This window comes from Penicillium solitum (assembly GCF_028829755.1).
Source record: "Penicillium solitum strain IBT 25940 chromosome Unknown utg000001l_segment0_segment0, whole genome shotgun sequence".
Classification (NCBI taxonomy): domain Eukaryota; kingdom Fungi; phylum Ascomycota; class Eurotiomycetes; order Eurotiales; family Aspergillaceae; genus Penicillium; species Penicillium solitum.
In genome coordinates, this window is record NW_027072121.1 from 5,186,575 (window position 1) to 5,213,457 (window position 26,883).

General features: G+C 48.1%; 11 protein-coding genes across 11 annotated transcripts; 6 read left to right on the plus strand and 5 right to left on the minus strand.

The window, feature by feature from the left end:
- Positions 1-166: 166 nt before the first annotated feature.
- On the plus strand, positions 167-3,036 carry N7455_001954 (uncharacterized protein; the record flags this gene model as incomplete). Its single annotated transcript, XM_040951276.2, has 3 exons — positions 167-645; positions 701-1,349; positions 1,408-3,036. 3 exons carry the CDS (start codon positions 167-169, stop codon positions 3,034-3,036), a joined length of 2,757 nt encoding a protein of 918 aa, XP_040817865.2.
- A 1,166-nt stretch (positions 3,037-4,202) lies between these two features.
- N7455_001955 (putative GPI anchored protein) lies at positions 4,203-4,721 on the plus strand (the record flags this gene model as incomplete). The annotated part of the gene is made up of 1 exon (XM_040951904.2): positions 4,203-4,721. The coding sequence occupies one exon, from the start codon at positions 4,203-4,205 to the stop codon at positions 4,719-4,721; it is 519 nt and encodes a 172-aa protein (XP_040817589.1).
- A 513-nt stretch (positions 4,722-5,234) lies between these two features.
- On the minus strand, positions 5,235-5,664 carry N7455_001956 (uncharacterized protein; the record flags this gene model as incomplete). Its single annotated transcript, XM_065604194.1, has 2 exons — positions 5,235-5,380; positions 5,460-5,664. 2 exons carry the CDS (start codon positions 5,662-5,664, stop codon positions 5,235-5,237), a joined length of 351 nt encoding a protein of 116 aa, XP_065462685.1.
- A 48-nt stretch (positions 5,665-5,712) lies between these two features.
- Positions 5,713-6,500, minus strand: N7455_001957 (uncharacterized protein; the record flags this gene model as incomplete). The annotated part of the gene is made up of 2 exons (XM_040951256.2): positions 5,713-6,022; positions 6,085-6,500. The coding sequence occupies 2 exons, from the start codon at positions 6,498-6,500 to the stop codon at positions 5,713-5,715; spliced, it is 726 nt and encodes a 241-aa protein (XP_040818045.2).
- A 246-nt stretch (positions 6,501-6,746) lies between these two features.
- On the minus strand, positions 6,747-8,820 carry N7455_001958 (putative GABA permease (Uga4)). The gene is made up of 7 exons (XM_040951963.2): positions 8,681-8,820; positions 8,479-8,624; positions 8,371-8,418; positions 8,172-8,319; positions 7,108-8,112; positions 6,784-7,046; positions 6,747-6,763 (listed from the first exon to the last, which is right to left on the minus strand). Exons 1-6 carry the CDS (start codon positions 8,766-8,768, stop codon positions 6,835-6,837), a joined length of 1,647 nt encoding a protein of 548 aa, XP_040817754.2. The 5' UTR covers positions 8,769-8,820; the 3' UTR covers positions 6,747-6,763; positions 6,784-6,834.
- A 583-nt stretch (positions 8,821-9,403) lies between these two features.
- On the minus strand, positions 9,404-10,431 carry N7455_001959 (uncharacterized protein; the record flags this gene model as incomplete). The annotated part of the gene is made up of 3 exons (XM_040951574.2): positions 9,404-9,708; positions 9,766-10,066; positions 10,120-10,431. The coding sequence occupies 3 exons, from the start codon at positions 10,429-10,431 to the stop codon at positions 9,404-9,406; spliced, it is 918 nt and encodes a 305-aa protein (XP_040818276.2).
- Positions 10,432-12,352: 1,921 nt separating this feature from the next.
- fhpA (flavohemoprotein) lies at positions 12,353-13,612 on the plus strand (the record flags this gene model as incomplete). The annotated part of the gene is made up of 1 exon (XM_040951471.2): positions 12,353-13,612. One exon carries the CDS (start codon positions 12,353-12,355, stop codon positions 13,610-13,612), a length of 1,260 nt encoding a protein of 419 aa, XP_040818402.2.
- Positions 13,613-14,140: 528 nt separating this feature from the next.
- On the plus strand, positions 14,141-15,133 carry N7455_001961 (uncharacterized protein; the record flags this gene model as incomplete). The annotated part of the gene is made up of 2 exons (XM_040950940.2): positions 14,141-14,401; positions 14,462-15,133. 2 exons carry the CDS (start codon positions 14,141-14,143, stop codon positions 15,131-15,133), a joined length of 933 nt encoding a protein of 310 aa, XP_040818442.2.
- A 243-nt stretch (positions 15,134-15,376) lies between these two features.
- Positions 15,377-15,923, minus strand: N7455_001962 (uncharacterized protein; the record flags this gene model as incomplete). Its single annotated transcript, XM_040951136.2, has 2 exons — positions 15,377-15,702; positions 15,761-15,923. 2 exons carry the CDS (start codon positions 15,921-15,923, stop codon positions 15,377-15,379), a joined length of 489 nt encoding a protein of 162 aa, XP_040817514.1.
- Positions 15,924-21,067: 5,144 nt separating this feature from the next.
- Positions 21,068-22,027, plus strand: N7455_001963 (uncharacterized protein; the record flags this gene model as incomplete). The annotated part of the gene is made up of 2 exons (XM_040951818.2): positions 21,068-21,385; positions 21,446-22,027. 2 exons carry the CDS (start codon positions 21,068-21,070, stop codon positions 22,025-22,027), a joined length of 900 nt encoding a protein of 299 aa, XP_040817667.2.
- A 2,522-nt stretch (positions 22,028-24,549) lies between these two features.
- N7455_001964 (putative amino acid permease family protein) lies at positions 24,550-26,247 on the plus strand (the record flags this gene model as incomplete). Its single annotated transcript, XM_040951300.2, has 2 exons — positions 24,550-24,712; positions 24,770-26,247. 2 exons carry the CDS (start codon positions 24,550-24,552, stop codon positions 26,245-26,247), a joined length of 1,641 nt encoding a protein of 546 aa, XP_040817599.2.
- Positions 26,248-26,883: the final 636 nt, after the last annotated feature.

Here is a 26,883-nt window from a genome sequence, read left to right on the forward strand (position 1 = left end):
CTTTATTTGCATTCCAAGATGGCCTGCATGGTATGTAACTGTCGGACAGCCTGACACATGACAACGGTGTCATTTTTATTAGTACCCATTAATCCACTTGCTTTTTCTTCTCTTACTCCTTTCTATCTACTTCGAGATTGAGGTTGTGGCTTGTGGTCGATTGAATATGAGGGGTGTCTCTTCTTTGGCTGCAGTGGCAGTTGTTGTGTCTACAGTATCAGGTGCTATTGTGCCTCTGCACTTGTTGCGACCGGGCTCATCGCATGGACTTTCATCCACAACTGGTGATGAAGGACAGTCAAATAATGACCACCCCCTTTATTGGGCTGTTATGTCTGCTTTGGCAGGGCTTACCGATCCACCACCCACCGCGACAGTTCACCACGACTCGAGTAGCACGACTTCGTCGGTTGCAGTAAATACTCTCTCCACAGCCGCGGGATCTCCATCCAAGGGTGTCAGTGTTTCGATGGCAACTCATTCGCCAGAAGTGGCTAGTTCTTCCTCGAAGATGGCACACGCTACTACAATGATAACCAGCACCAATTCAGCGGCCACGCATACTCTCGCAACAAGTACAATGACTTCAACTCCACTGCCAAAGACCCATACTCAGTCCACAAGAGCCAGTCCTCCAACTCAGTCGTATGTGTCATTCAACGTTTTCATAGGACCCTTAAATGCTAACAAACTTATCTAGTCCAATTCCCTCAAAAGGCCACTCGCACGCGACAAAAACCTGTGCTGCCCCTACCGGCAAATCGCCAGAGACGTACTGGCTTGATGAGCAGGATCACAACCAACAAGGAGCAGGATTTGCCCCTTACGCTAAATCGTCTCTCTACCCGGTGTACCGCAACGTGATGGATTACTCAGTCGTCAATGATGGCAGTGGTAATCAAACCCCGAAACTACAACAGGCCATAGACGATGACGGCGTAGGGGGCAGCCGAAAGGGCCAAGGTGTCACGCGATACCCTGCTCAGGTCTACCTTCCAGGCGGCGTGTACCAGCTTGAAACCACTCTGAATCTGACAGTGGGTACGATAATTGTGGGCAATCCGTTAAATCCTCCCATCATCAAGGCTGGAGCGGGATTCCGCGGTGACTATCTCATCATGGGGTACGATTCACACAATGGCAACCCAGAAACTAGCTTCGCAACGCTTGTGAAGAACGTGATCTTGGATACGACGGACCTCAAGCCAGACCGCGATGTCACTGCTCTTCAATGGGGAGTTGCCCAAGGGTCGGGTTTGACAAATGTTAAGATTCGTATGCCAAAAGACTCCACGGGTCACACTGGAATCGATATCAATGCCGGGTCAACAATTGCTGTGACGGATGTGGTAAGTAATCCAGAGAACCCCAAGAAAAGGAAGAACAAAACAACCTAACAAAGTATAGCATATTACTGGTGGGGCTATCGGGATCAAAAACTCCAACCAGCAAGTCAACTTCAAGAACATCTATTTTGAGTCTTGTAGAACAGGTTTCAGCGCGGCAGGTGGCTGGACGGTGCTGCTGCAACAAGCAACCTTTGATAGTTGCGGCACTGGTATCGATATGACTGGGAATGGATTGGGTAGCCTAGTGCTTCTGGATTCCACTTCCACCAACTCAGGACCGGTAGTCAGATTCTATGATTCGTCCCATGATTCTGGAAACCGAAATAGCCAGTTCCTCATTCAGAACCTCAAGCATGATACTTCGAACGCTATCGCGGTGGATGCTCAGGGCAATGTAGCATTGGCCGCTACCTCTCATGTTGATACCTGGGTCTGGGGTACTGTCGCCCCGGAGACCTACCAGACTGGGGTAAGCTGGGACACAAAGCGCCCTGCCCCTTTGCTGGTAAATGACAAATTCTTTACCAAGGCCCAGCCCACCTATCAAGATTACAGCACCGGTGATATTGTCAATGTGAAGACCGTATCTGGACACACAGTGAAAGGTGACGGTAAGACTGACGACACAAACAGTCTTAACGCTATCTTGGCTGAAAATGCCGATTCGTGCAAGGTCACATACATCCCCTTCGGTGTATACCGAGTCTCAGACACCATCTTTGTTCCAGTTGGAACCCGCATTGTTGGAGAAGCATGGTCTGTCATTTCTGCATATGGCGACAAGTTCAAGGATTCCGACAACCCGAGGCCTGTTGTCAAGCTTGGCAATGCCGGGGACATTGGTGTGATTGAAATCCAGGACATGCGATTCTCTGTCGGCGAGATCCTACCGGGGGCCAAGATCATTGAAATCAATGCTGCAGGTGATCAGCCTGGTGACATTGGTCTTTGGAACACCATGGCGATGGTAGGCGGGACCGCTGACACCAGTATCTCCGGGTCTTGCACGTCGCAAGACCCAAAGGACTGCATGGCTGCGTTCATGGTAATGCACCTGACCAAGAGCTCATCCGCATATATTGAGAACTTATGGGGATGGACCGCCGATCACAACCTTGATAGCGAGTCGCTTCTCACTATTATCTCAACTGGCCGCGGCATCTTGGTCGAATCCACCAAGGGCACCTGGCTGACAGGAACCGGTTCCGAGCATCACTGGCTGTACAACTATAACTTCTACAACGCGGAGAACGTCTTTGCGGGTCTTTTACAAACGGAAACACCGTATATGCAAGGCCAGGGCGAGTACCAGGCGGCACCAGCACCATGGAAGGCTGTCGCCAAATATGGTGACCCCGATTTCTCGTGGTGTGCTGCAGATGACCAAAAGTGTCGCACTGCGATAGCTACAAATGTCGACGGTGGATCTAATATCGCACTGTACAACTCGGCTGCCTGGGCCTTCTTCGACGGGTACTGGAATGGTCTGTATAACGAGCCTTGCAACGGGAACTGCCAAACCAACATGATGCGGGTCACGAATGAGCCTCAGAATCTGGTCTGGTACTCGATCAGCACGCGCATGACAGATGTGATGGTGCTCGATGGGAAGACCAACCCCCGTCAAGCGGACCATAAAGGTGGGTGGGAAGCCATCATCCAGGTTTATGGTCAGTTTACAGCGTGATATTCGTCGGTTTATGTTTATTGCATCATTAACATCATCATCATCACTGGACATATGCATTTTGTTAGTAATTTAAATAATAGATAATCATTAATGAAAAGGGTTATGAACAATCATTCCAACCATGTTCTTTATCCACCAAAATAGTTCTGACATTTTTCCTGTTTCTTTTTTTAGCGTATCGCCACTCCGTGACTTTGTTTCTGCGCCTCATTTGCTTACCCCTTTGCAATACGAAAAAGGGCACTCAACCCTGCTATAGGACGCGTCATGGAAGCCCTTGGCCATCCCCCAACCTAAAATGCCACAGGGACCAATACAGGTACTTGGAAATTGCGAGCGGCTCATTGTTCCTATTATGTACAATGCCGGGCGCCGAGACTTGCTTATCCAAGGCAAGAGGGGTCGATCCACTACGGAGTACGACATATACCGGTAAGTCTCGCTTTCATACGGAGTACCATTTTCTAGCACTCACGTAACTTGTGGACAGTTGATTAATAAAGATCTTCCTCCAAGCCACCCTACGGGGCTCATTATTTGTTGGGATAGGGGGGGGGTCTTCGGTGCGAATCGAGTTGTTGGGACCAAAAGGCAGCAAAATACACAAAATCCCCAAAATATTGCGACGATACAAATTACTGGCTGTGCTGCATTGCCCCGACCAAGACGAATCAAGCTCATGCGACAACATGCACGTCTAGATCTTGCAGGTATTTTCCCGGGGGGAAGGGACTAGGGTATTGAAACCGCCCCATAATTGCGCCTCATTACGAAGTGGATCCCGACATGACGATGTCATTGCCCCAACCCGTTGGGACAACGAGATGCAGTTATCTGACACGGTACATATCCGGAGTACTCAGTACTAGTATGAATACTAGTCCCGGTACATAGCCCCTCTAACCCTGAATGGACCCTACGATCGACACGAGAATCGCTCTTCACAGGGCTGAGGTCATCTCGCCACTGCCACCTTGGCTGCCTAGCACCCACACGCAATCAAACCCCGATGTTTCTATCTATAGGAAACTAGTTTCCATTTACCAAATATACATAAGGAGTAGTTTTCCCCCGGATTTCCAGCGTATATCATTTCAATCCAAAAAGTCAATTATTTACCAATCTAACTCACTCTCACAATCAACCCTTTTCTCTCCATCAAAATGAAGTTCACTCTGATCTCCTCCGCTCTCTTCCTGGCCACCGCTGCCATGGCCTCCCCAGACGGTCTTGATGTGAACTCTATCGTCTCCGACGTCGAAGGCATCTACTCAACTGCCGTCGACGGCGGCCAATCCATCGGATCCGACATCGCCTCAAAAGCTACATCTTTCGCCGAAGCCGCGAGCACCGGCGGAGCCGCCGCCGTCTCATCCATCGAAAGCGAGGCTTCTGCCGCCGCCAGCGAAGGCCGCTCTATCGGCTCTGAGATTACCAGCCGGGTTGTTACTGCGGTTTCTGCTCAGACTACCCTAACCGACTCCGCCGGCTCAACCACCGCTACCGAGTCCGCTACCATAACCAGCACAATCTCCACTGGGTCTCCTTCCAGCTCTTCCGAGTCTTCCGCCTCTGCCGGCGCATCCTCCACTTCTGACAATGCCGCCTTCGCCCGTCCCACTGCTGTCGGCGCTGTTGCTGCGGGCATGGCCGGTGTCCTTGGTCTCATGGTTGCACTGTAAAGTGTTGATATCTTGATCCGTTGATTCTGGATTTGATTTCAGCCATTATATCCACTACGTCCTTTCTTCACTACTTTTCTGAAATATTCGTTCGTCGCGTTCTCGCATCTGGGAAAAGAGGTCTAACACCGGCGTTCTTTTCAAGCTGTACATATTCATCGGTTGTATAACCTACATTTTGGTCGACCAGTTCGACATTCAATTTGCTGATAGTCTCACGACTAAATATGCATGTTCTAGAATATATTTTCATAGCCAATTAAACACAATCTGTTTATTACATGTCTCACGTTATCTTACGGTATCTAGAACAAACAGAAACGTAACTTATGATCCCCTCAAAAGCGATATCCGGAGCGAATAGAGAAGTTCGATTGAGCAATGGTAACAAAGCTACCAATTACAGATACAACCTTCCACAGGTTTCAAATGGCGAGAACGATAAAAAGACAGAAACACGCCTTTCCACCCCAGCAGCCAAGAGCTGAAACACTGAAATTTCGTGTCACTAGCTCACTCCTCCGTGTCAGAGAGCATTACATAGTCAACATACCCTTGATCCTTCGGTCTCTCTGGTAGTGTAGCTACCAAGAGGTCATCAGCACTAGGATCTGATGCTAGCATATTGTTAGAATCCACATAGCCCACGAAGTTGTAACCTGGGTGTAGGAAACTATGCCACAACGAGATAGGCATTGATAGAAGACATAGCGAACACCCTTGGAAGGTCAAAAACACCTTCGATAGTCACATTCATATCGGGGTCCATTTTTGAAAGCGACGTCTGCCACTGTTCGATCTGGCCGCGAACTGTCTTGCCAGGAATATATACGGAAATAAGGACACGACCCGTAAGTATTTGTGCCTTGCCTGTCGGTCTTTCTCTCCCCCACGCGTAATTATCTCGATGCTGGAGGGTGATAGTTGGTTTTCGACAGCCCATGTATTGAGGAGTATAGCGCAGCTTAGTACTTGGGTCATTGGCTTGGGTTCAGAGAGCTTCGTGGAGTTGTACAACAGTAACCGGAGCTGGTGACGCGGTGTGTAGGAGTTCTGTCAGACGGGTCGTGAAATTGTTGTTAACATCGTAAGTGGGACCGTTCTGGTCAGCAATCTCGTTGCCTGTTGAGAACAGGTACTCAGCAGAACGTTCATTGTACTGTAATATCTTTTGTAGGCTGTGACATGGCTCGAAAAATCTTCCAGAGTAGGAGGTATCGATGAGAACGAGAACTTCTGCCTTCATGCCAAAAATGATGGAAGACCACGGAATTCCAACGGCATCAGGGCTGCGGGTTACGCTGAGAGTCGAGTTCAGTGATGCTGGATGGGCACAATGGAAGGGTTTTATTAGGGCCCTTACCAGATTTCAAACTTCCATTCTGTTTCAGATACACCATGGCCGATATAGTGTATCACAAATAAACCGGGATAGCCATAGGGAGTGTCTAACTTATATTCCTGGCGGAGTTTAAAAATTGTGTCGTATATCGCGTCCAATGCCTCCTCCCTAGAGGTCGAAGGGATAAGCAAACTGGCCGTCTCGAATCCATATTGTGTCCGAAATGTCTCCAGAAGTGCGGCTTGAGGTTTGGTCAGGTCCAGGTCATCATTGCTCCATCGTAAACCAAGAATAACGCGATTGGAGTATGGGATAGCCTTGGGCCTACTATTTTCGACTCCCTGGCTCAAGGTTTTGATGACGCTCTCAAAATTATTTTTCCAGTCCCTTCGATGAGTGGTTGGGTGACTTGGAGAGGGCTGCTGCCATTTAGACATCCTGGAATCTGAATATGGAAGACAGGGGATTGGAAATGAGGGGATTCGAAATGAGGACAATGGGGGAAACGATAACATGACGATTGCACCAGAAATTTGAAGATGTTGAACGGTGAATGACGTCGAAAATACACCTCCTTTACTCCTTTGTCTGAAAACACTCTTATCGAAACACAATATTAGCTCAAGATAACTCAGTGTTTGTGTCTAAACTAATCGGCCTACGTGAAATCGGGTGGCCATATGTATGTATCAAGGACAAGCTGAAAAAGAAGCAGCATCTATTGAGGCACATGAATATATGTACCGCAGGCAGAGATCGAGAGAAGAACGATCATTCTTTCTTATGATCGCAAGATGCGGGTGTCTCGGTAGGGAGCGCATGAGGAAGTGGAACGGCACTGGTATTGTCCGAAGCAGTAGAAGGACCCTCGTGGACAGTCATATGGGGTCCAATGTACCATCGCCGTGCGAAAAGGAAATAATAAGCCATACATCCGAACCAAACAAAGCCATTGATTACGATGGTGTAGTTCATGTTCGATGCTGCGGGTAAGTAAATTGTTAGCGGTCGGACCAAGCGACCTTGCGGTGTTCAAATACATACGAGTTGGGTTAGGACCCTCAGTCGGAAACACAGACAAGGTAACACCAAAAATAAGATAGACAACGGCTACCCAAGCAATAGGCCTGCTCAAGCGGCCGGTATAGAACTCTCCGGGGGTGAACCGGTGCTCGCCCCAGACCAAGCGGCAGAAGATCGGGGTGCCCCATGATAGATAGTTGCTTGCTACGAATAGCGAGAACAGGGCGTTGGCGGCTGCTGAGTTGATCAGACACAGTAGGCCCAACACAATAGAGACAACCACTAAGCCACAGATCACGCGCACTGGTTGGTACTGGATGCGCTTACTGACGTGGCGGAAGAATGTAGAAAATGGCAGTGCGCCGTCGCGAGAAAAGGCCCATGCTTGGCGAGAAGCAGCGACAATCAAGCTGAGGCCGATGAGGAACTGAATGACGCAAAGCACAGCCATGAATCCCAAAGCACCGTCTCTGCCTAATGCGTCATAGTAGATCTGGGCCATTGGCTGACCGAATTTGGTGTTGATTGTCGCGCTTACATCCGGGTTCATAGTAGCAGCGATGACGGATAGCACCAAGAAGCCAAGCACAAATGCAGAGCCCGCCGACCAGACGATTCCAAGAGGAACAGCCTTGGATGCATGCATAGCTTCTTCGCTCATGTGCACACAAGAGTCAAAGGAGCCAATTGACCAGATCGGAGCGAGCCATGCCAACATAAATGCCCATCCGGTCGGCCATGTAGTCTCATTGTCGATATGGCCATACACATAATTGCCAGAGTTGAGGGACCCGCCACGCGTCACTTTTCCAACTGGCAAAGCAATTACGGTCGCAACAACGAGGGCGATGTTGATATAGATACAAAAGGTTTGGATTTTCGGCATTAGGCGTCCACTCAAGGAGCCGCATAGCCCGTGGAAGAGAATCAGGCCGACGTAAACAGCATAGATAACGCCGCGCGAGGCGGACCATCCATCTCCCCGTGATATTGAGACACAGGAGAGGGTCATAAGTGCGAGGGTATCTACACAACAAGAGTAAGTGATACGAGTGATCGCAATGGGTACGGATGATCATCCTTACAGTCCACCGAACACATGCCACCGATCAAGCCCAATGTGTTGCTATATCCGATCAAGAAACTCAATGGTCTCTTCCACTTCGGTCCGGCGAAATAATGTGTCCACCAATATAGTCCTCCAGCTGTCGGCATGGCAGACGCGAGATCAGCCTAGGTGATATCAGTGCGATAATTCCAGATAACCCCAACCAAGATTTCTACCATTGCCAACCCAACCAACAAGATGAATATGCTCGCCGTGAACCATCCCTATTCCATAATCCCAGTCAACCAACAGCACAACCAGACTCACGGGGGTTCAACCCCTACCCAGACCATCCCGACCGGACCCGCGGGGAGAGAGAACGAGAGCGTCGACGCGATTGAGGGCACCAAACCCATGATGCTGAATGCGATTGCGAAAACTTGCGTCGTGGAATACTGTCGACGAAGTTCCTGTTTGTAGCCCATCCGTGCTAGAAAAGGCATCATCAGCGACCAGTCCTCACCAAAAAAAGGCACACTCTTATACCCAGCAGCTGCACATCCCCGACATCTGCCATCGCGTCAGTCGCGACCGGGGCGACCGCCTCAGGGTCGACGGGTTGCGAGTCCATCATGAACACCTCGATTCAGATTGTAGCTGTTCAGACGGACATGGAGGGGACGGATGACTTAAATGTCAAATCAATTTGGAGTCAAGCCAAGGGATGTGGATATTGAAACTCGTCTTTCAACGCCAAAGAGATAAGACTGACCAACCATTGTTGGTGTACTCCAATAATGGCGGTTTCCTGCAGGAAACAGGACGTGACATGATTACGGCCCCTGCGTTTGAATTGTAGAGGCATGTGAGACATTGTCCAGTTCAAATCTCGCGACTATTATTGAGAATGTTGGCGCTGTGACGGCGGGTGATCTTGCATCAACTCCGAGACAGTCACAGATCCATTGCAGCCCATTAGGTTACACGAGCTAAGTACATCGTGCAGATCAGCCAACTCAAGTGCCAATAAGTGTTTGATATGCTTCCAATTAATTATACTTATTGACATCGATTAAATATTCTCGGCCTCACTGCCAGGATAAAATATCAACTCAGATATCCTGTATCAGCCACATCTCATCGAGAGGTTTCTCCACTATATACATAGGGAAATTTGTTCAGCGAGCTCAAGGTTGCGTCGGTTATGGTCGTCGAGGCGAAGCAATAGACGGATTTCCATCTAGCAGCAATTAGGATCATGCAACAGCATTAAACATGCTCATCGAAGGGAACATCATTTCTGCCATTTAGGGGGGGAGCGACATTGGCGGTGAGGGTATGCTCAGAACCAATCAATGACTCCTTCCTGGCTACCTCTTCCTCGTTATAATCCTGACCGGGGTTGGTCCTCTCCCAGCGTACGAGACGCAGGAGTTGATAGAAACCAGACGCAAGAAGGGATCCGAGCAAAGGACCGAGCCAATAGATCCAGTGGTATCCCGGAAACGAGCGGTTGATCACATCCGGTCCGAGGGAACGAGCAGGGTTGAGAGACCCTCCGGTATAGTAGTCACCTAGTGTGAAGAGTCAGCACAATACGTGAAGGAATCCGATCTATGATTTTTACTTACCAATCAGTTCTGCAACAAAGAAAGCCAGACCGATTCCTACTGGAGCCAAATAGGTGGACTTGTGCTTCACCACCGCCAACATGATAATGACAAACACAAGCTGCGCCGTCAAGAACATCTCAATGAAGAGTCCTTGTACAATTGATGCGCCACCGCCGAGTCGTGTCGCGCAGTTTAGCGGGCCCGGGAACAGGGCACTCACCACGCCCGCCGCCGCAATTCCGGCGACCAGTTGCGCAGGGAATACACACAACCCTCGGAGAGGGGGCATGCCACCATTCAGGCAGAGAGCAAGAGTAACCTAGTGAATGTCAGCTACAAATATTCCCGTTTACTATGTGGTGATGCCCATACCGCCGGGTTGAAAAGACCACCTGTGACTCGGTAGAACGCCCAGACATTGACCGTCAAAGCAAATCCAAAAGAAAGTGCGGAATACATCAAGTTCGAAGTATTTGGCGGGGAGCCAGGTGGCGGCATGGGGGTATTGGACACCTGTGTACCCGCGAAAGAAAAGAAGAGAAACAGGAAAGTCCCCACGAACTCGCCCATCAGACAGACCAAGTTGTACTGCAGCTTGTCTGGGAGCCGCAGCATAAGCAGCTGGTTATTTGCCTGCGACCCCCCGAGCGTCGAGGTATCAGACGAGCGCTTCTTGAACATCATCGCGAGGGTTGAGGGAGCTAGAATAGAGAGAACTAATTGAAGTCGGATGAAGTCAGGGTTGACCAGTGACTCTCGTCAGAATGAGAACACATCGCAGCCTCTTCTATCATCTATCGTTGTTTACATATTACAACCGTCGTATATCACAGACGTCACTACTCAATACAGATAGTGTCGCGACTGGTCCATGTATGATCGATTAGCCCTTGACTGAACCATAATTCAGCTTATTTTATGGCAGTAGTACCTTTTACCAGTGATTAAATGGGCGCATATATATTTTTCCCGTATAGAGTGGGATAATAAAGTTAAGATTCCGGGGTTGGCTGGTGGAGTCAATAGACGTTGAATGGGGAGCATCTCAACTTCCGCAAACAGTTGTGAAAGTTGAATGTCTAGACCTCCACACACGTCATTCTCCCCGGATTGTCCAATGGCCTATATATACCTAGGTAAGTATCAATCTTCTCCATGTGTTTCCAGAACCCTGTGATTGGGCCATCGTCGAACATTGAGATCTAGACCCAAAAGATCTCGCATGAACGCCTTTAAGGTTTGACAGCTAGGACTTTGCCGTTGCTATACATTAGAGTTCTCGCAGATTAGGTTTGCTGATATAGTGAATAGCTTCGAAGCTGGTGAAGGGCTGGACTATGATAGGATCTTGGCGCCAAATAATGGAGATGATGAATCTTGGATTCAGTCACTCGCAGCGCCAGAACGGCTAAAACGGCATTGCTCATTTAGTACAGAGTCTGAAGTATCTAGACATGTGTTGTATCTTTGTCATGACTCCCGAGGTCACCTGCGCAGCTCCAGAGCTGGCATATTTGAGGGAGCCTCCGGAGTGCCTACCTAAATGGGTCATCCAATCGGGGTTACCTAATTGAACGGCAGCAACCGGGCCGCTTGGCCCCGATGACATTCTCGCGGGTGGCCTGACTCTGTGTGGCGGCTTTGTATGTGGGATGGTGTATAATAACAGAAATACACCAATTTTATGTAATACTGTAACACGCAACCAAACGGACCAAACTTGGCATAACATATGGTCGTACATATGTATGCAGTGGACTCTGGGAGACTCGCTGGCGGTCACATGATTTTCTGTGGAATATAGTTCATCCAAGATAAGGCCCATAAAAGAAAAAAGCCTTATCGACATGGATGTTTGTCTCTATTTCTCTATTTTAGGGAGGTTGCATTTGGACCTTATCTTGGACGAACTATATACTTAATATGTATGCATGTACTTCGTTTTGAACCTTGGAAGATTTGTGTGATTACAGGGGAGGCAGACATCCAATCGGAAATTGAGATAACACCAGAGGTTTCCAAGGTTATGAACACAGAGAGCTGGTAGCCTCTCTGGAACTCGATTTTTTCTTTCCTGAGAGCTTGAATCACCACCCTAGTTCTGATGGAAGATGAAGATATAGATCGAGACTAGAGGTGGGGCAGATTCCAGTTCATCATGCATCGTAGACATCTACATGTATCCTATTCAAATGGCATTCCACGTGGACTTTAGGAATACAAAACAGGCGACAGAACTTTATGTACCAGTTACACGTTGCAAGGTGCAATTTGCGATAACAGACCGAGTTAATTCCTTTGTGCGTTGGATCCCCCTCTCCGCGGACTGCTCCGCGGAGATATCTTCACTTCGGCCCTGAAAATATTTACAGATCATGCCAGATACCTTCCGAATTTTCCAAATCCCGTCTCTTAACGTGTTAACGATCCGGTTACGGTGGAGATAAATAGCTGGATAACCAACCAAATACAACTGATTTCTTATTACTCACATATTTCGATTTGTTGTTTATATTTAAACCCCTGCACCGGTCCCTGAATAGTGCAGGCATCGATCAAACGTTTTCTATACTCAATCACCCACAATATAGCAGATCCATTCATCATGGGTTCCAATCCGGGAATGACCCCAGACCAAATCGCGCTCATTAAGGCGACAATTCCGGTTCTCGTCGAACATGGCAACACCATCACGACTGTCTTCTATCGCAACATGCTCGAAGCCCACCCGGAGCTGAACACCGTGTTCAACACTGCCAACCAGGTCAACGGCCATCAACCTCGTGCGTTGGCAGGTGCGCTCTACGCATATGCATCGCATATCGATGACCTTGGCGCACTAAGCTCAGCGGTTGAGTTGATCTGCAACAAGCATGCCTCTTTGTATATCCAGCCCGACCATTACAAGATCGTTGGAAAGTATCTCCTCGAGGCCATGGGTGAGGTACTCGGCGAGGAATTGACCCCAGAAATCCACGATGCATGGGGCACAGCCTACTGGCAGCTCGCGGATATCATGATCGGCCGCGAAAAGCAGCTTTATGAACACGCCGAGGGCTGGACTGACTGGAGAGAATTCAAGATTGTGAATAAAGTCCAGGAATCCGAGGAAATCACATCCTTCTATCTCGCCCCGGTCGATGAAAAGCCACTACCGGCCTTCCAGCCCGGCCAGTACATTTCCATCCAAACCTACGTTCCAGCTCTCAAGTACCCACAGGCTAGACAGTACTCTCTCAGCGACCAGCCGAAGCCGGATTACTATCGCATCAGTGTGAAGAGAGAACTGGGTCTCAGCCCTGCTGCTCCAGGTGCTGCCGCCCATCCGGGTTACATCTCCAATGTGCTACACGATACATTCAACATTGGCGACAAACTCAATGTTTCCCACCCCTACGGCGACTTTTTCCTTACCCCGGTCGACTCGGAAACCGGTAATCCGATCGTGTTAATCTCCGCTGGCGTTGGGCTAACGCCACTGACGTCGATTTTGAACACGTTGATTTCCAAATCGCCCACAACACGCAAACTGCATTTCATTCATGGCGCACGTTCATCGGGCGCGCGAGCTTTCAAGAAGCACATCTCTGAGCTTCCAAAGCAATTCCCCTCCATTCGAACGACATTCTTCACTAGCCACCCATCCGAGGGAGAGACGGAAGGTGTGGACTATGACCATGTCGGGCGGGTAGACTTGACCAAGTTGGAAGATCAGGACTTGTTCCTTGATGATGCAAAGACAGATTATTATATCTGTGGACCCGGAAAGTTCATGACTGATATAGAGTCGGGTCTCAAGGCCAAGGGTGTGGGGGCCGATCGCATCAAGATGGAATTGTTCGGAACTGGAGGTATTCCTCAATGAGTTCGGAGTATGATTGAGTGAATCTCTTTGGGGTTAATTTGTCCGTTCCGGGTTTGGCGTTTAGAATTACATCTCATCTCTTGCTATTTCAAATTACGATTGACGAATGAAAGAACATTGAAGCCTCAAGATCCATGCCCACAAGACCCCTGTCCAACGTTGGGTTATCCACCTGCTGAGCAAGCAATGTATTTTAAGAGGGGCAGCTACACCCATTTAGGTAGAACGTGCTTGAATTTTCCGATAGCGGTGAAAACGTGGGGCAAAGGGGTGGTGTATTAGAAATCTTCGTCGTTAAAAAAGCAATGGATCGACATCCATGGATTCATGGAGAAATCAAGTACAGGGGTCATTGCATTCGGTTATTGCTGTCATAGACCGAATACAGATCTCCATTTATAAGCATGCGATTGAAATGCAGAACATAAAGACTCGAAAGATCTCCGGGTAAAGTGTGCGGATCATCGAAAATCTTCCCAATTATAGCCTACCCGAGTTACCCTTCCAACATCCTCCCCCTATATCAATATGGGTGCCAAAATCGGTGTCTTTCCCGCCTCTGGGGCCCTTGGATCAAGCATTGTGAACCACCTGGTGAAACTAGTCCCAGAATCCGACCTAGTTCTGAGTGCCCGACACCCCGAGAAACTGCACGATCTCAAGCAAGCTGGCGCTACGATACGCAGAGCCGACTATGATGAGCCAACGACATTAGACACAGCCTTCGAAGGCGTCGATGTCTTGATGCTGGTTTCATATGCGTCATTCGAGATAGATCACAGGGTTAAGGTAAGAAAAAATCAAGTGATATTACCCAACCTAAGTTGTTAGTCTAACAACCATAACCAGGCACACCGTCTTGCTATAGATGCAGCCATCAAGAGTGGCGTCAAGCACATCTTCTACTCCTCTCTTGGATTCGGCGGTGATTTAACCAACCGTACCATCGCTCATGTGATGGGCGCCCACATCGAAACAGAGAAATACCTCTCTTCCCTGCAAGACAAGGTATCTTACACCATAGTTCGGGAGGGTCTCTACACTGAATCATTCCCGATCTATACCGCGTTCTTCGATCCGCAGAATCCAACCGACGACGTGGCGATCCCTCACTCAGGCGCAGGCCCAGGCGTGGCGTGGGTCAAGCGCGATGAGCTGGGCGAGGCAACCGCTAAGTTGATTGCCTCGTATGTCAATAACCCGACTAGCTTCGAGTATGTGAACAAAGCTCTTCTGCTCTCTGGGTCTCGGGAGATTTCCCTTGCGGAGACGGTTGAGATTATCGGTCGGGCGATTGGGAAACCGCTTAAGATTCGTGAGATCTCTGTCGATGAGTATGTCAATCTTCCTCAGATTGGTGATAAGCATACATACAAGGGGGTTAACCTGTCGAGGGAGTGGGCTACGGCCTGGGAGGCTATCAGGCAGGGCGAGGCTGCAGTTGTATCTCCGGCTCTAGGCGAGATCTTAGGGCGTGAACCGGAGAGTTATGAAACTACTATCAAGGCATTGATTGGATGACCTTTCGCAGGCCGCCCCAATTTGGATGTATATATACAAGAAACTAAATAGATTATTTTCATGGGAGAAAGAATCAACTTTAGCGAAGTTTCAGCTGCTTTAATTTCGGTATTTGTGATATATACAACATATATTATTGAATGGAATGCCCCAGTAGTAAAGGACGTATGTCAACACCAAAAGCACAGGCAACCGATCAAGCTATTCTATCAGATCGACCCAGGGTCAAACCCGAGTAGATATTTAGGCGGAGTAGTTCTTCAGCTCCTTAACATAGAGCTTCTCACTGCGGTACTCAGCGTTGTGAGCAGCGTACCAGAAGATCTCCTTGACCTCGTTGTCGCCGTAGCCGTCAATGGCGAACCAAGCCTTGCCGCCGTGGGTGAACAGACCCTGCTCGTTGACACCAAATCCAGTGGTATTGCCGCCCTCAGGGACAGCGCCGGAGTGAGGCAGGGTCAGGCCGAGGGGCGAGACAGAGTCCTCGACAATGTAGAGGTTCTGGAAAGCGGTGGGAACACCGTTCTGGGCAGTGTATGAGACGAGACCGTTGGGGCTGCCGCCACGGACTAGAAAAAGCATTAATATTAGGGGCTGGATCGAGATCATCAAAGGGTGGATGCTTACGGATCAGGATCTCATGGTCGGTGGTGTTGGCATTGATGTAAGCGTTCTGGCCATCGGTCAAGACGGTCTTGCCGCCCTCAGCAACGAGAGTGAAGGCGTTGGGAAGGCTGGCAGCGCTGATGGCGCCAGCGAAGGCAGTGATGGTAGCGAGGGAGAACTTCATTTTGATTGTGAATTGGACTTGTAGATTCGGTGATAGACTTAAGGAGAGGAACTCGGGACTCTTATATACCCAAGAGCCATAGACATATTTTGTACATACAATTTCGAACTAAGACCTGCCTCGGCTTGTTGAGGTCATTAAACCGGGGACGATTCTATTTTTATTTAGAGTGGCTACTCTAAATTACTATATCAGTTCAATTGGGCGACGATCATTTCGCAATACTGAAACATGTCTAGGATCCCTCAAAACAAGATTTTTACTCCAGATGTCGACAGATGTCGCCGCGATAGCGAAATGCATGGTTTCTTCAGATATTGAATTATTGATGAACCTAACTTACTAGGCTACGGAGTTTGAGGTTTGACAATATCATAATATTGATCGACTGTCCCTAAAAGCTAATCGTGAGACCCTTACTGTCACTCAAAGCACCGACAAGCCCAGCATCTCTGGCTAAAACCCGGGTATGTACATATTTTCTTTCTGAGCGGTGAAACTGAGTCCACCAAGCCCCTGTCGATCTTCCGGTTTGGTGGAGAGAGGTCGGGTGATTATTACCTTTTTCCACCCCATTTCATCCTATGCACTCCGTACGGTAGTTCCGTACGGTAGTAGTCCTAATTTCCCAATTGTCAGACCGCCTATTTTTGGCTTTGGTTGTTGCTTGATTCTCATTCATCAGATCCCATCCTAGCTGTAGAGTATCGACCCGAAGGTTGCTCGGAGAAAAGCGTGGATCTACATTATGGCTGATATAAGAGTAGCCTAAAAGTAGCATTGTTTGACGTAGCCACCATGCTCTGAGTAATTTCCTTTTCTTCAGATGCTTATTGGAAGCCATTAACACCTACTTTGTACTCAGTATGTCGGGCCGGACCGCGTGGGAGCCTTTTCTTGATTCAAACTCTAATAATACGGGGAAGCACCATTTATATTTTGCCAGGTAAGGTATACACACTCGACAGATATATGCCACATTCTTAAATCGAACGGTTTCTCACAATGAATACAAACCCAGCACAACAAAGCCTTCATCCGCAAGTTAATATAGCAACATGGTAGCGAATTCGCACGCCAAAACTCACTTACGCAGGCAGAAGTTATTTGAGCCATCAAGGGTAGATTTTATATCTAGCACCCTAGCAATCAGTTCCTCTTAAATACTAGCTATGTATAGGCAACTCCTGGGGGGCAACCAGTTGCGTTTCTGCAGAGTGTGAGTGATGCAATTTATGTATATGTCATCTGAAAAGTTAAAATGGTTCACAGCCAGTTTAAATGGCTCTCGTTTATAGGCGAGTAAGGGGGCTTTAGAGCCAGTCCTATATAGCTATTAGTGTGGCTGGTATAATGCCTAAGGCACCATATATTCATATGAAGACAGTGCAGGTTATAATGGATATTTGCACAAGTCAATCTATGCAGGTTTGAGAAGCTGACTTGGCGTCCTGACCATGTGACCCGTACTAAATCTATCCCTTCGGTTTTTCGCATTGCTTCGCGTACGCTCCACATTCATATCGCAGGGAAATAATCATCAACTAATGTAGTGCAAAGCATCCCCTGTCACTTAACCTGGCAATGGTGTACAGAGGCGCATCTTCATCTTGAATTACATAGGTGAAATTTTGCACGTAGACACAGCCGCAAAAGTAACGCCTATATCAACTGCGAATTTAGCCGAGCTTGATCCCAGTCTGCATTCCAGACACGCTCCTCATTCCCCCTATATGTACGCCATGATAGCGTAGACATTCCTAGTTGATCTGAATGTCTTCACCTGGCTACTTCGTGCTAATGGGGATTGTCACGGTCGGGTAACCAGTGTTCACATTCGATTCTTTCCATGGAAGTACTCGAGCTTGATGGGGAGGGGCTTACCCACAGTACACTCACCTTGCAACAAGACAATTCAATTTGTCCAAGATAATCGTAAATCTTATTCCAGATATATATCAGATCCTAGTGCGACGCCTCAATCGCACAATGTGCGTCATCGAGAATACCAATTACTATCCCCTCAACCTCGGTCCATCATATCCCTCTCGGTCGAGCGGTACGTCGCTTAATGGGGTTGATAATTTACAAAAGAGAGGGTGGAAAGGACAACACATTGTATGGAGTACGGAGTACGAGTACACTGATACGTACTCCGTATTGTGAATCGCAAATTCCAAAGTGGATTACGCACTTCGATGGGACCCACAAGTGGTGGACTTGTCAACCGTATGATGTGTGGATCTGATTTGGGAGCTACACCCGAGCATAAGCTGTGCGTGGTTCAGCGGGAGCAAGTTTCATTAATCGGATGCGATTTTACTCCGTACTTGCTAGTAATATGCACGATTATCTTAGGGCTATCTTTTTTTTCCAATGAACGCAACCGAGCAACAACGCCCTGGTAAAGTAATTGTGTGGCCTAGCGCGAGAACCGCATAAACTAACTGGGTATACTTTACAGTTGGGAAAGAAGCGAGAATCATGTTACCGCTATTGGTTGTCCATTTTCAGGGCCGAGAAGTCATATCTCAAATATCTGGTCCTATATCTCAAAATCTAACCCCCTAATCTAGTGATTTCAAAGTGTAATTAAGAAGCGAAAGTGGGCAAAACAGACTTCTTGGCGCGGAAAAGCTGCCTTCGGATCTATGAGCGTAAAGCATGGCATCACCATCACCGAGACGAAGACGGCAAAGTTTTTATCCTTATATGCACTCTTGGGGCCCGAACAGCCCTATTCTAGTCAAAAGCCACTTAGCCACTGATGAAGATCCAGCCACAGGGAATCAAGATCCGGAAACGATAATCGGGACCGGAATCGAATCAAGATCCGTGTAATCTGTGCAGATGACAGGTCTAGTGCCCGTTATTGTTCCACTGGGTCAAGGCGCCGGGTGGACTGACCCTCATCTTCCTCATCTTGGAACAGGCCGTGACACAGGGGTAACGGGTCACCTGCAGGGTACTGAGTTAGCGTTAGTCTAGATGACTCTGTACAGGTATGAAATGGTACAATTTTTTAAGGTTGTGATAGATCTGAGATATTAAGGGGAGATGCTGGTCATTAGCCACAAAGTCTAACAATGCATATCATTATTTGCAATTGCCGAGAACCGTGTGTTGTCAAAAACTTCCCCTTCAACTCTCGAAAGAAGAAAATGTATGATCGGATTGCCCACAGCATCGGGAAGTATCAGGAGACGAACCCTCATGCCATGAATGCGGGAATGTTGACCGGAGTCCAAACTGGAGAAACGGACTCCGTGAGTATGCAATCACCTAGATATGAAATCTCGGTTTGTCACAGGAGCGAGTTTTCTCGTATGGATTCGGTGGACTTCGGGTTCGAGGGTAGGGCGAAGGGCACAGGAAGGAGAGTATCCGAGTCACCCCACTGTCCCAAAGTGCAAGTGGAGTCGTTTTGGGAAGAAATTTGAATAAGCGGGATTTACCTGCTTTGCTACTGGACGACACAGAGGCCCGAGGCGGCATTACGGAGTAACTCCACGTCTAATTCTCATACAACATACTTTCTTTGTTAACGTACCAATCCAAGGCCAACTTGTTTGATACATCTGGATCTGACATGTTTGTTTTAGATGTGCTTTCATTAGGTGGAAAATCGGCAAAAATCTAGCGCTGGCTTTCAGTGAGACTGACAAAAGTACTAGGCTGATACCGGAATACTCCTCGTAGACATTCCCACAAGCGGCAGAGCAGAACTTGACAGAATTGCCGAGTATAGATGACCTTTCCTAGGAAAATTATGAAAGTATACAAGTATTGAGTATATTGCATTCTTTATTGTAGATATATCACAGTGGTCAATTGGGTGATTGTAACCAGCTTTGACATGTTCATATTCAACATTATTACTATCATATCAATTTACTTCGGCGTCGGATATGATATCTCGACAATTTCTTAGCTCTTATAGGACTCTCTGCACCGAGTAATGATGTGCAGTTTAGTCGCATATACCAAGTGATCCATCTTCCAAGAAACGGATTGCCTGACAGGGTGAGCGACAGGTGATCGTCAAAGTATAAGTGGTGAGGCAAGCAATCAGCAGTATACTAGTACTTCATGAAGAAACAGGGTATGAATTTTTCAGGAGGTAAAAAAATGTAAAGACGATTTTAGTACAATTAACGTGTATGTTCCTATACCGGGTTTTGTGGCCTACATTGATATTGTTGACGTTGCCGCTTTTACGGAGACAGGGCTGTGTATACCGCAGTGTAGCTACATCCGGGTTTACTTTCTGATCATCTAGTTCGTCACTAATAAAGGAACCTCATTCAGTCAAGTGTCTATGACGAAATAATGATTCCTTTCATATGTGAAAGCACATGACTGCATAGTTATAGAAATCTGGTATGAAGGATGGGCTATATAAATTGACAAGCATACCACGTGTTGAAATGTTGAGGAGAGTTGACTCGGCAAGACAGGATTGGCTTCACCCGTAAACCTACTAACTACATATTTACATAAGTAGTAAATACTCCGTACTCCGTACGGAGCAGTCAGGTCTCAATTCTACAATCTGCACATGTGTTCATACATCAAAGCAGCAAGAGAAAAGACACAAACGTCAAAACCAAAAAAAAGGAGGTACAAAGGTACATAAATTACATTAAATACATAAATTACATAAAACACCGGCTCCGAGGCTCGGCCGGCGGAACCTTGGACAAGGCCCAGCCCACTGGTTCCCGCAACATCCACTTTAACTTCAACGGTTTCACACGTTACTGACTTGTCGGAGCCGGCCGTTAAACAACACCTTGGGGGTTAACTCGGGTTGATTTCACCGAACAGCAGTGCAAGCGAATGACTAGGCGGAGGCTAGACCATTTTCGATAGCGTCTGTTCAATACCTGACATCACCAATTTCCGTACACAGGTGTAATCGTCTGTTCCGGATCACCTTCGTACCCCTGTTTTTTTTTTTTTCGGGGCACGCTCTGGGTTTATATAAATGCCCCGCGACCGAAACCCATATGCTGTTCCATAAGATCTTCAGTTCTGATTTATTTATAAATCTTCCCTTCGCCACCCTTTCCTTATAGTAACTCTCCCAACTTACTATATATCCCAATTCTGCCATCGCCTTCGAGGCCAACGTATGATCCAAGATGTGTATCATGGCTTGCAACCGATCCAATGAGATCCCCAATCTCTCTATAGACCAGGGGACCTACCTCAGCCAACACCTGAGTCCCCAGTCTCGACCCGCCGACTTCTTCGAAAGGCCCGACCCTCTCGCTGCCAACTGGAGCTATGACAACGCCATTGACCTCTTCTCCATCAACCCCACCGATATGGAGCCCGTCTCATTCGACTTCGCCGACAGTCTCACGAATCTCGAGTCCAAGGATCTCTTCAGCGACCCGTTTGCTAGCTCTGGGATCAGTGGGTTCAGCATGCCCGAGGATGCAGCTTCACTATCATCGGTACGACCCTCCACCACCCATCAATAATGTATCTTGACACAAAAGCTAATCTTCCCAAAGGAATTCGAAAGTGACGATCAAACATGGCCATCCGCTCCTACCCGGCAATCCATCGACTCTAACGTATTCGAGACCCAGCCGGCAAACCAACCTTCAAACTACACCTCTTCTCAACCTCAACCACAGAGCAAGACTCGCTCATCTTCGACAAGATGGTCATCGAGTCCAGAGATGAAGGAAGAAGAGATTGCTACCCCTCAACCCACCAAACCCACCACCTCCACATCCCGCAAGACCCGCAGCTTTTCCCGAGATTCCAACCGCTCATCAACGGGCGGCCAAGACCCTCAAATGCGGAATGCTGCTAAGCGTGCCGCCCATAACATCATCGAGAAGCGCTACCGCACCAACATGAACGCCAAATTTGTTTCCCTCGAGCAGGCCATCTCGCCCTCCGGTGTTCAAAAACATGCCAAAGTTGGCGCGGGGTCTCTCAAAAAGTCCGAGATTCTGACTAATGCCCTTACCTACATCGATGGCATTCAGCAGGAAAACCAGGCCCTGCACAAGGAGCTCGCACTGCTCAAGCAAAACTTGCTACCGGGCGGAATCTGGCGACACAGCAAGAACCCTCGACTATGATCAGGTGCATGCCGATCATGCCACAGTGATGTTGCCGCTTCAAGTATCTTTCTTGTTCTCATGACCACGACCAGCGTTGTATTCTTAGAGTAGCCGGACAACGTGGTCCCGGTCGGCGTTCGTTCTTTCGCTTTATTTTTCATTTGTTTTTGTTTTGTGGACTGGTGGAGGCGTTCGGATCAAGTGTTATTTGGGCTCGAATGGGACCCTCTCTCATCTCAGATATGATTTGATTTTCCGGTCGAGGCGACCACAAAAGTGTTTTGTGACTTGTGATTCCCCTACATGAATGGGAATACCTCATGGATAGTATCCTAAAACATTAATATAATTGCCAAGACTCGGATGATTCATTTTGCTCAAAACCTTTTCGTTTCTTGATTGTGTGCGGTATGGCCTGATGGTTCCCAATGTGGAAATAGTTGCGGTTTGGTGGGCCCATCTTGGTATATATACCTGCCAATGTACTCTGTAAGTGTTGTTCCTTTGTCTGTGATCTCTCCGCTGGACTGACTGGTCACTCTCGGTTAGCAAGATGAATTCTTCAAACTCAACGCTGAATGCGTTTCGTATCATAACCTTGGTTCGGCTTTCATATCGCCTTCGACACGGCCTCGACCGGGCGAAAGCAGCGCCTTGAATGATAATCAACCCCTTTCAACTTCTGGATTCACAGTCAACGGACATGATCAGTCGAAGAAGTAAGTTGAATAAAGCCAGTATCTCATCGAGAGACGCACAGGTCCCCCGGCGCAGGGTTGATCAGGAGAAGCGGATGGAATAAGCGAAATTAGCATCGGGGATTGCCCATAATTTCGAGCAGGGACTATGGAGGGACACAGCCGACGTTGTCTATTTGGTTGGCCAAAGAGCTGACAGCGCTAATCACGGCAGGTAGGCAGGGACCAGAATGATTCTAGAAGCCACCCGTCCGACCATGTGACCCTATCAGGAGTGTGTCCAGGTCCAATACCCCCTGTTGGGACTAAGCTGCTGTGTCGTGACTGAATGTAGCTGCAATCCATCGCCTTAACAGCTGCCAGCAGACGACTATACACTTCCGATGAACTAATTTTGGGGATATGCAATTGATTACGGACACACCATGGCTATAATCAAATCGAACCGTTTCGGGGTTCACGGAACTGTTTCTCAACCGTGCGCCCTACGATCTGTCCTTCATTGGCCTACATCGCCGTGTCTCGGTGCTTTCATCTCCTTATCCTTCCTTTTGTGGGGTTGAGCTGGGCGAGTTTAGCTTTGCGGTCAGGTGGATGGCGAGGACCCTACGGCGGTGCCCAACTGAGGAGATCCGACAACATTAGCCAAGGTTCTTGGTTCTCATTACGAATTAATAACTGAAGAAGTGGACCTCGATGGTACAGTGCCCGGGACGAAGCTCAAAGCTCTTGCTTCAGTGGTGTAAAGTGCAACCCGAATCCGTCGTGTCGGGTTTCCCTTTTCGATGGGAATACTGTTATGAATCGGACTTGGTCCTCCCACCTGACCCCAGCTGCTGATCATCTCCTAATGATTCAAAAACGGTTCTCTCGAATCTACATTCATATCAAAACCTTCAAGGTTGGAATGGCTTCCGTTGAATGAGCCATGGCTATCGGGCATATGTGGAATTGACTCCACATTGATACTGTTTAATATCTCATATCAAATGCAGATATGCAGCTCTACCGTTATTATTATGATGTTTATTTATACACCAAAGCATGTTTGATCTCGGAATTGAGCCGCGCTCTAAACCTCTAATCGTTGATTCTTATCGGCCACGCATGGACTTGCCGTTTTGGGTCAGCCGTCGCCACTGGTTATTGCACCGTGATGTTGATATACAATGCCATTGGTTTTTATAACGGGAAGATAATTAGGAGGTCCTCCTTGTATATTTATTGTTGACATTGGCATTTTTGTTGAACTTCAAAAGATATCATTGAAGAAAGGAAGCTGTTGAATTACACTGGTCGGACCTCCTCACGGGGCTATGAAACATGACAATTCAATTTATGGTATGTACATGCGAACAGGCTGCAAAATATATACGATATTTACTTTAGACAACATGAATTCAATGCCAATTGTACCCCAGTTCTTATCTGTGGAGTGCATTTGTGGATACATCTATCAAGGCTATGACGGCCCACTGGAGGGAGGTCCTCCCGAAGGTGACTCCCCGCAAAAACCCAAGAAAATTCGGATTTCTATTATCAACATCTCTCCAGTCCATGACCAATCCTTCTGATTCAACCAAAACCTAGTATCAGGCCCACCGCGCCATTGGCTACTCTCAATTGGTCTCCAGCTTTATCTAAGTATTTTCCCAGAACAGAGTTAATCCGTGAGGGGTCTCAACGCGGACCGAAAACGCCAGACGCCAGATCTAAGCTATATAGAAATCAGCATTTCTCCCTCCTATGTTTCTCGTAGACCTTCAGTCAGAAAATGGGCGCATTTCCCTCCTGTCTGCCCACTGAGTTGATATACATTGCCTCCGGCTGAATTACCACGGCATGGATTTGGAGTCCAATTCACTACCCCTCAAGCCACCGCTGACGGATCAGAACGTGCAAGATGTACAAGATGCGCAGGATCTCGCCGCCCTGGGCCATTCCCAGGCCCTGACGCGAAAATTCGATATTTGGAGTATGCTGGCGCTCGCCTTTTGTGTACTTGGTATGTTTGCGCTTTTTGCCACCTGACGAAACCCGGAAATGTGCTGACATGTCCAAGGAACCTACTCGACCTTCGCCCAGGATCTCAGCAGTGGTCTGACCAATGGTGGTGCTATCACTATCCTCTGGGGTCTGGTGCTGGTCACAGCATGCAACCTCTGTGTTGCGCTCTCGCTGGGCGAGTTGACTAGCAGCATGCCCACCGCCCTTGGCCAGGCATACTGGGTATATCGACTGTGGAATACACCATTGGGTCGATTCGTCTCATACATGTGTGCATGGATCAATACATTTGGATGGTGGACCTTGACTGCATCGCAGGTTGCCTTCATGACTGAATTCCTGCTGGGCATGAAGACTATGTTTGATCCCGAGTGGGATGGAGTCAACAAGGGCTGGCTCAATTTTGTTGTATATATCGGGGTGGTCTTCGTGTTGACCCTGATCAACGTCGTCAGTTGCCGTAAGGAGAAGATCCTGCCCTGGCTTAACAACTTTGTTGGGGTGTGGTTCTTCGGCCTGTTTATTGTTCTCTCTCTTGTGCTACTTATCTCGGTCGGAACCAAGAGTGATCTGTCATTCCAGCCTGCTTCATTCGCGTTTGGTGCTTGGAAGAATGAGACTGGTTGGGGCGACGGTGTGGTTTGGTTCACCGGGTTGGTACAAGCAGCGTACGGGTTGACCGCGTTCGATTCGGTCATTCATATGGTGGAGGAAATCCCTGCACCTCGGAAGAATGCTCCACGAGTTATTTGGATGGCCGTTTTGTTCGGTGCCGTGACTGGATTCATTTTCATGGTGGTCTGTCTGTTCTGCATCCAGAATGTGGACCGTGTCGTCAACGCCGACCTCCCCTTCATGGAGCTTATGATCGAGACTGTTGGACTGAAAGGTGCCGCAGTACTGATTGCACTGTTCATTTTCAACGGCGTAGGCCAGGGAATTAGTATCCTTACCACTGCCTCCCGTTTGACCTGGGGCTTTGCCCGTGACGGTGGCGTGCCTTTCAGCAAGTACTTCAGCCACGTCGACCCTGTGTGGCAAGTCCCTGCCCGCGCTCTCTGGGGTCAGGGCATCGTCATCGGTATCGTTGGCATCCTATACCTATTCGCCAACACCGTGCTCGAGGCGATTCTCAGCGTCAGCACCATCGCCCTGACTGTCTCGTACGCCATGCCCATTCTCGCCTTGCTCATCACCGGCCGTGAGAAATTGCCCCCGGGTCCATTCAAGCTCGGTCGCATTGGCCCGTGGTTGAACTGGGTCAGCATCGTCTATTGTATCATCACTACCATTTTCTTCCTGTTCCCTGGGAGCCCTAACCCGGCGCCCAGCGATATGAACTTCGCTATTGCCGTCTTTGGTGTTATGTTGGTCATTGCTGTTGCATTCTGGTTCATTCAAGGTAACCGAACCTATCTCCAGACTGAAGATGCCATTGCCTCAATGGTCTACGCCCACCATCTGGAAATGAATCAGCTCGGTGTTGATGACCCTGCCCCGGCTGTTCAAGCCCCGGTCATCGTTGACAAATAGGTGATATCTTGAGATTTCATCTTTTGTTTATAAAGCCCTATTATTTTTGGGCGGGTGTGTGTAAAACAGAGATGTACATACCTAGGTAGTATATACACATATGGACTAATGCATAACCATAACCCGGTTGGATTTTGTATATCTGGACCAGGTTGACGTGCTTTCCTCATAGAAACTTCCAGACTATCGAAATTATTGGCTCTACCAGATACTCCGAGGAGATTCTAGATATAATCTATCTTTTGGTCCTTTATTTTCATTAATAAAAAATAGGAAGACGTAAATTCGGGAGGGTCACAGGATAGCTAGGACGGAGTACCGGCGGAACATGATCCAGATTGTTCCCAAGGTTGCAACCCGGGAGAACCTGCCAAGAAGCCAAGAAGCTAGGATGGTCAACATTTTAATATCGCCCGGACTACGGAGTACACACAAAATCGCGAGGCAATAATTGCCAACGGGAACTATCATTTCGACCTGATAGGTGTCACAAACGCAAGCGTCCACTGGTACCGAGGACTCCGTACATCTCGTCACCTGCGCACTTCGCATTCTTGTCCAGCCCTTTTTGCCTATAGGTTGAGATGTCACATCAAATAATGAAGGAAGATCAAGATCACCAGCCACAACTGTCTC

What these genes read in the sequence shown, in the direction of transcription:
- N7455_001958 (XM_040951963.2), bottom strand. Translation starts at nt 8,768, where the DNA reads ATGATGGACTCGCAACCCGTCGACCCTGAGGCGGTCGCCCCGGTCGCG. An exon ending in CGGGGATGTGCAGCTGCTGG is followed by an intron (nt 8,625 to 8,680) that starts GTATAAGAGTGT and finishes TGCCTTTTCTAG; the next exon opens with CACGGATGGGCTACAAACAG. An exon ending in GTCCGGTCGGGATGGTCTGG is followed by an intron (nt 8,419 to 8,478) that starts GTAGGGGTTGAA and finishes ATTATGGAATAG; the next exon opens with GGATGGTTCACGGCGAGCAT.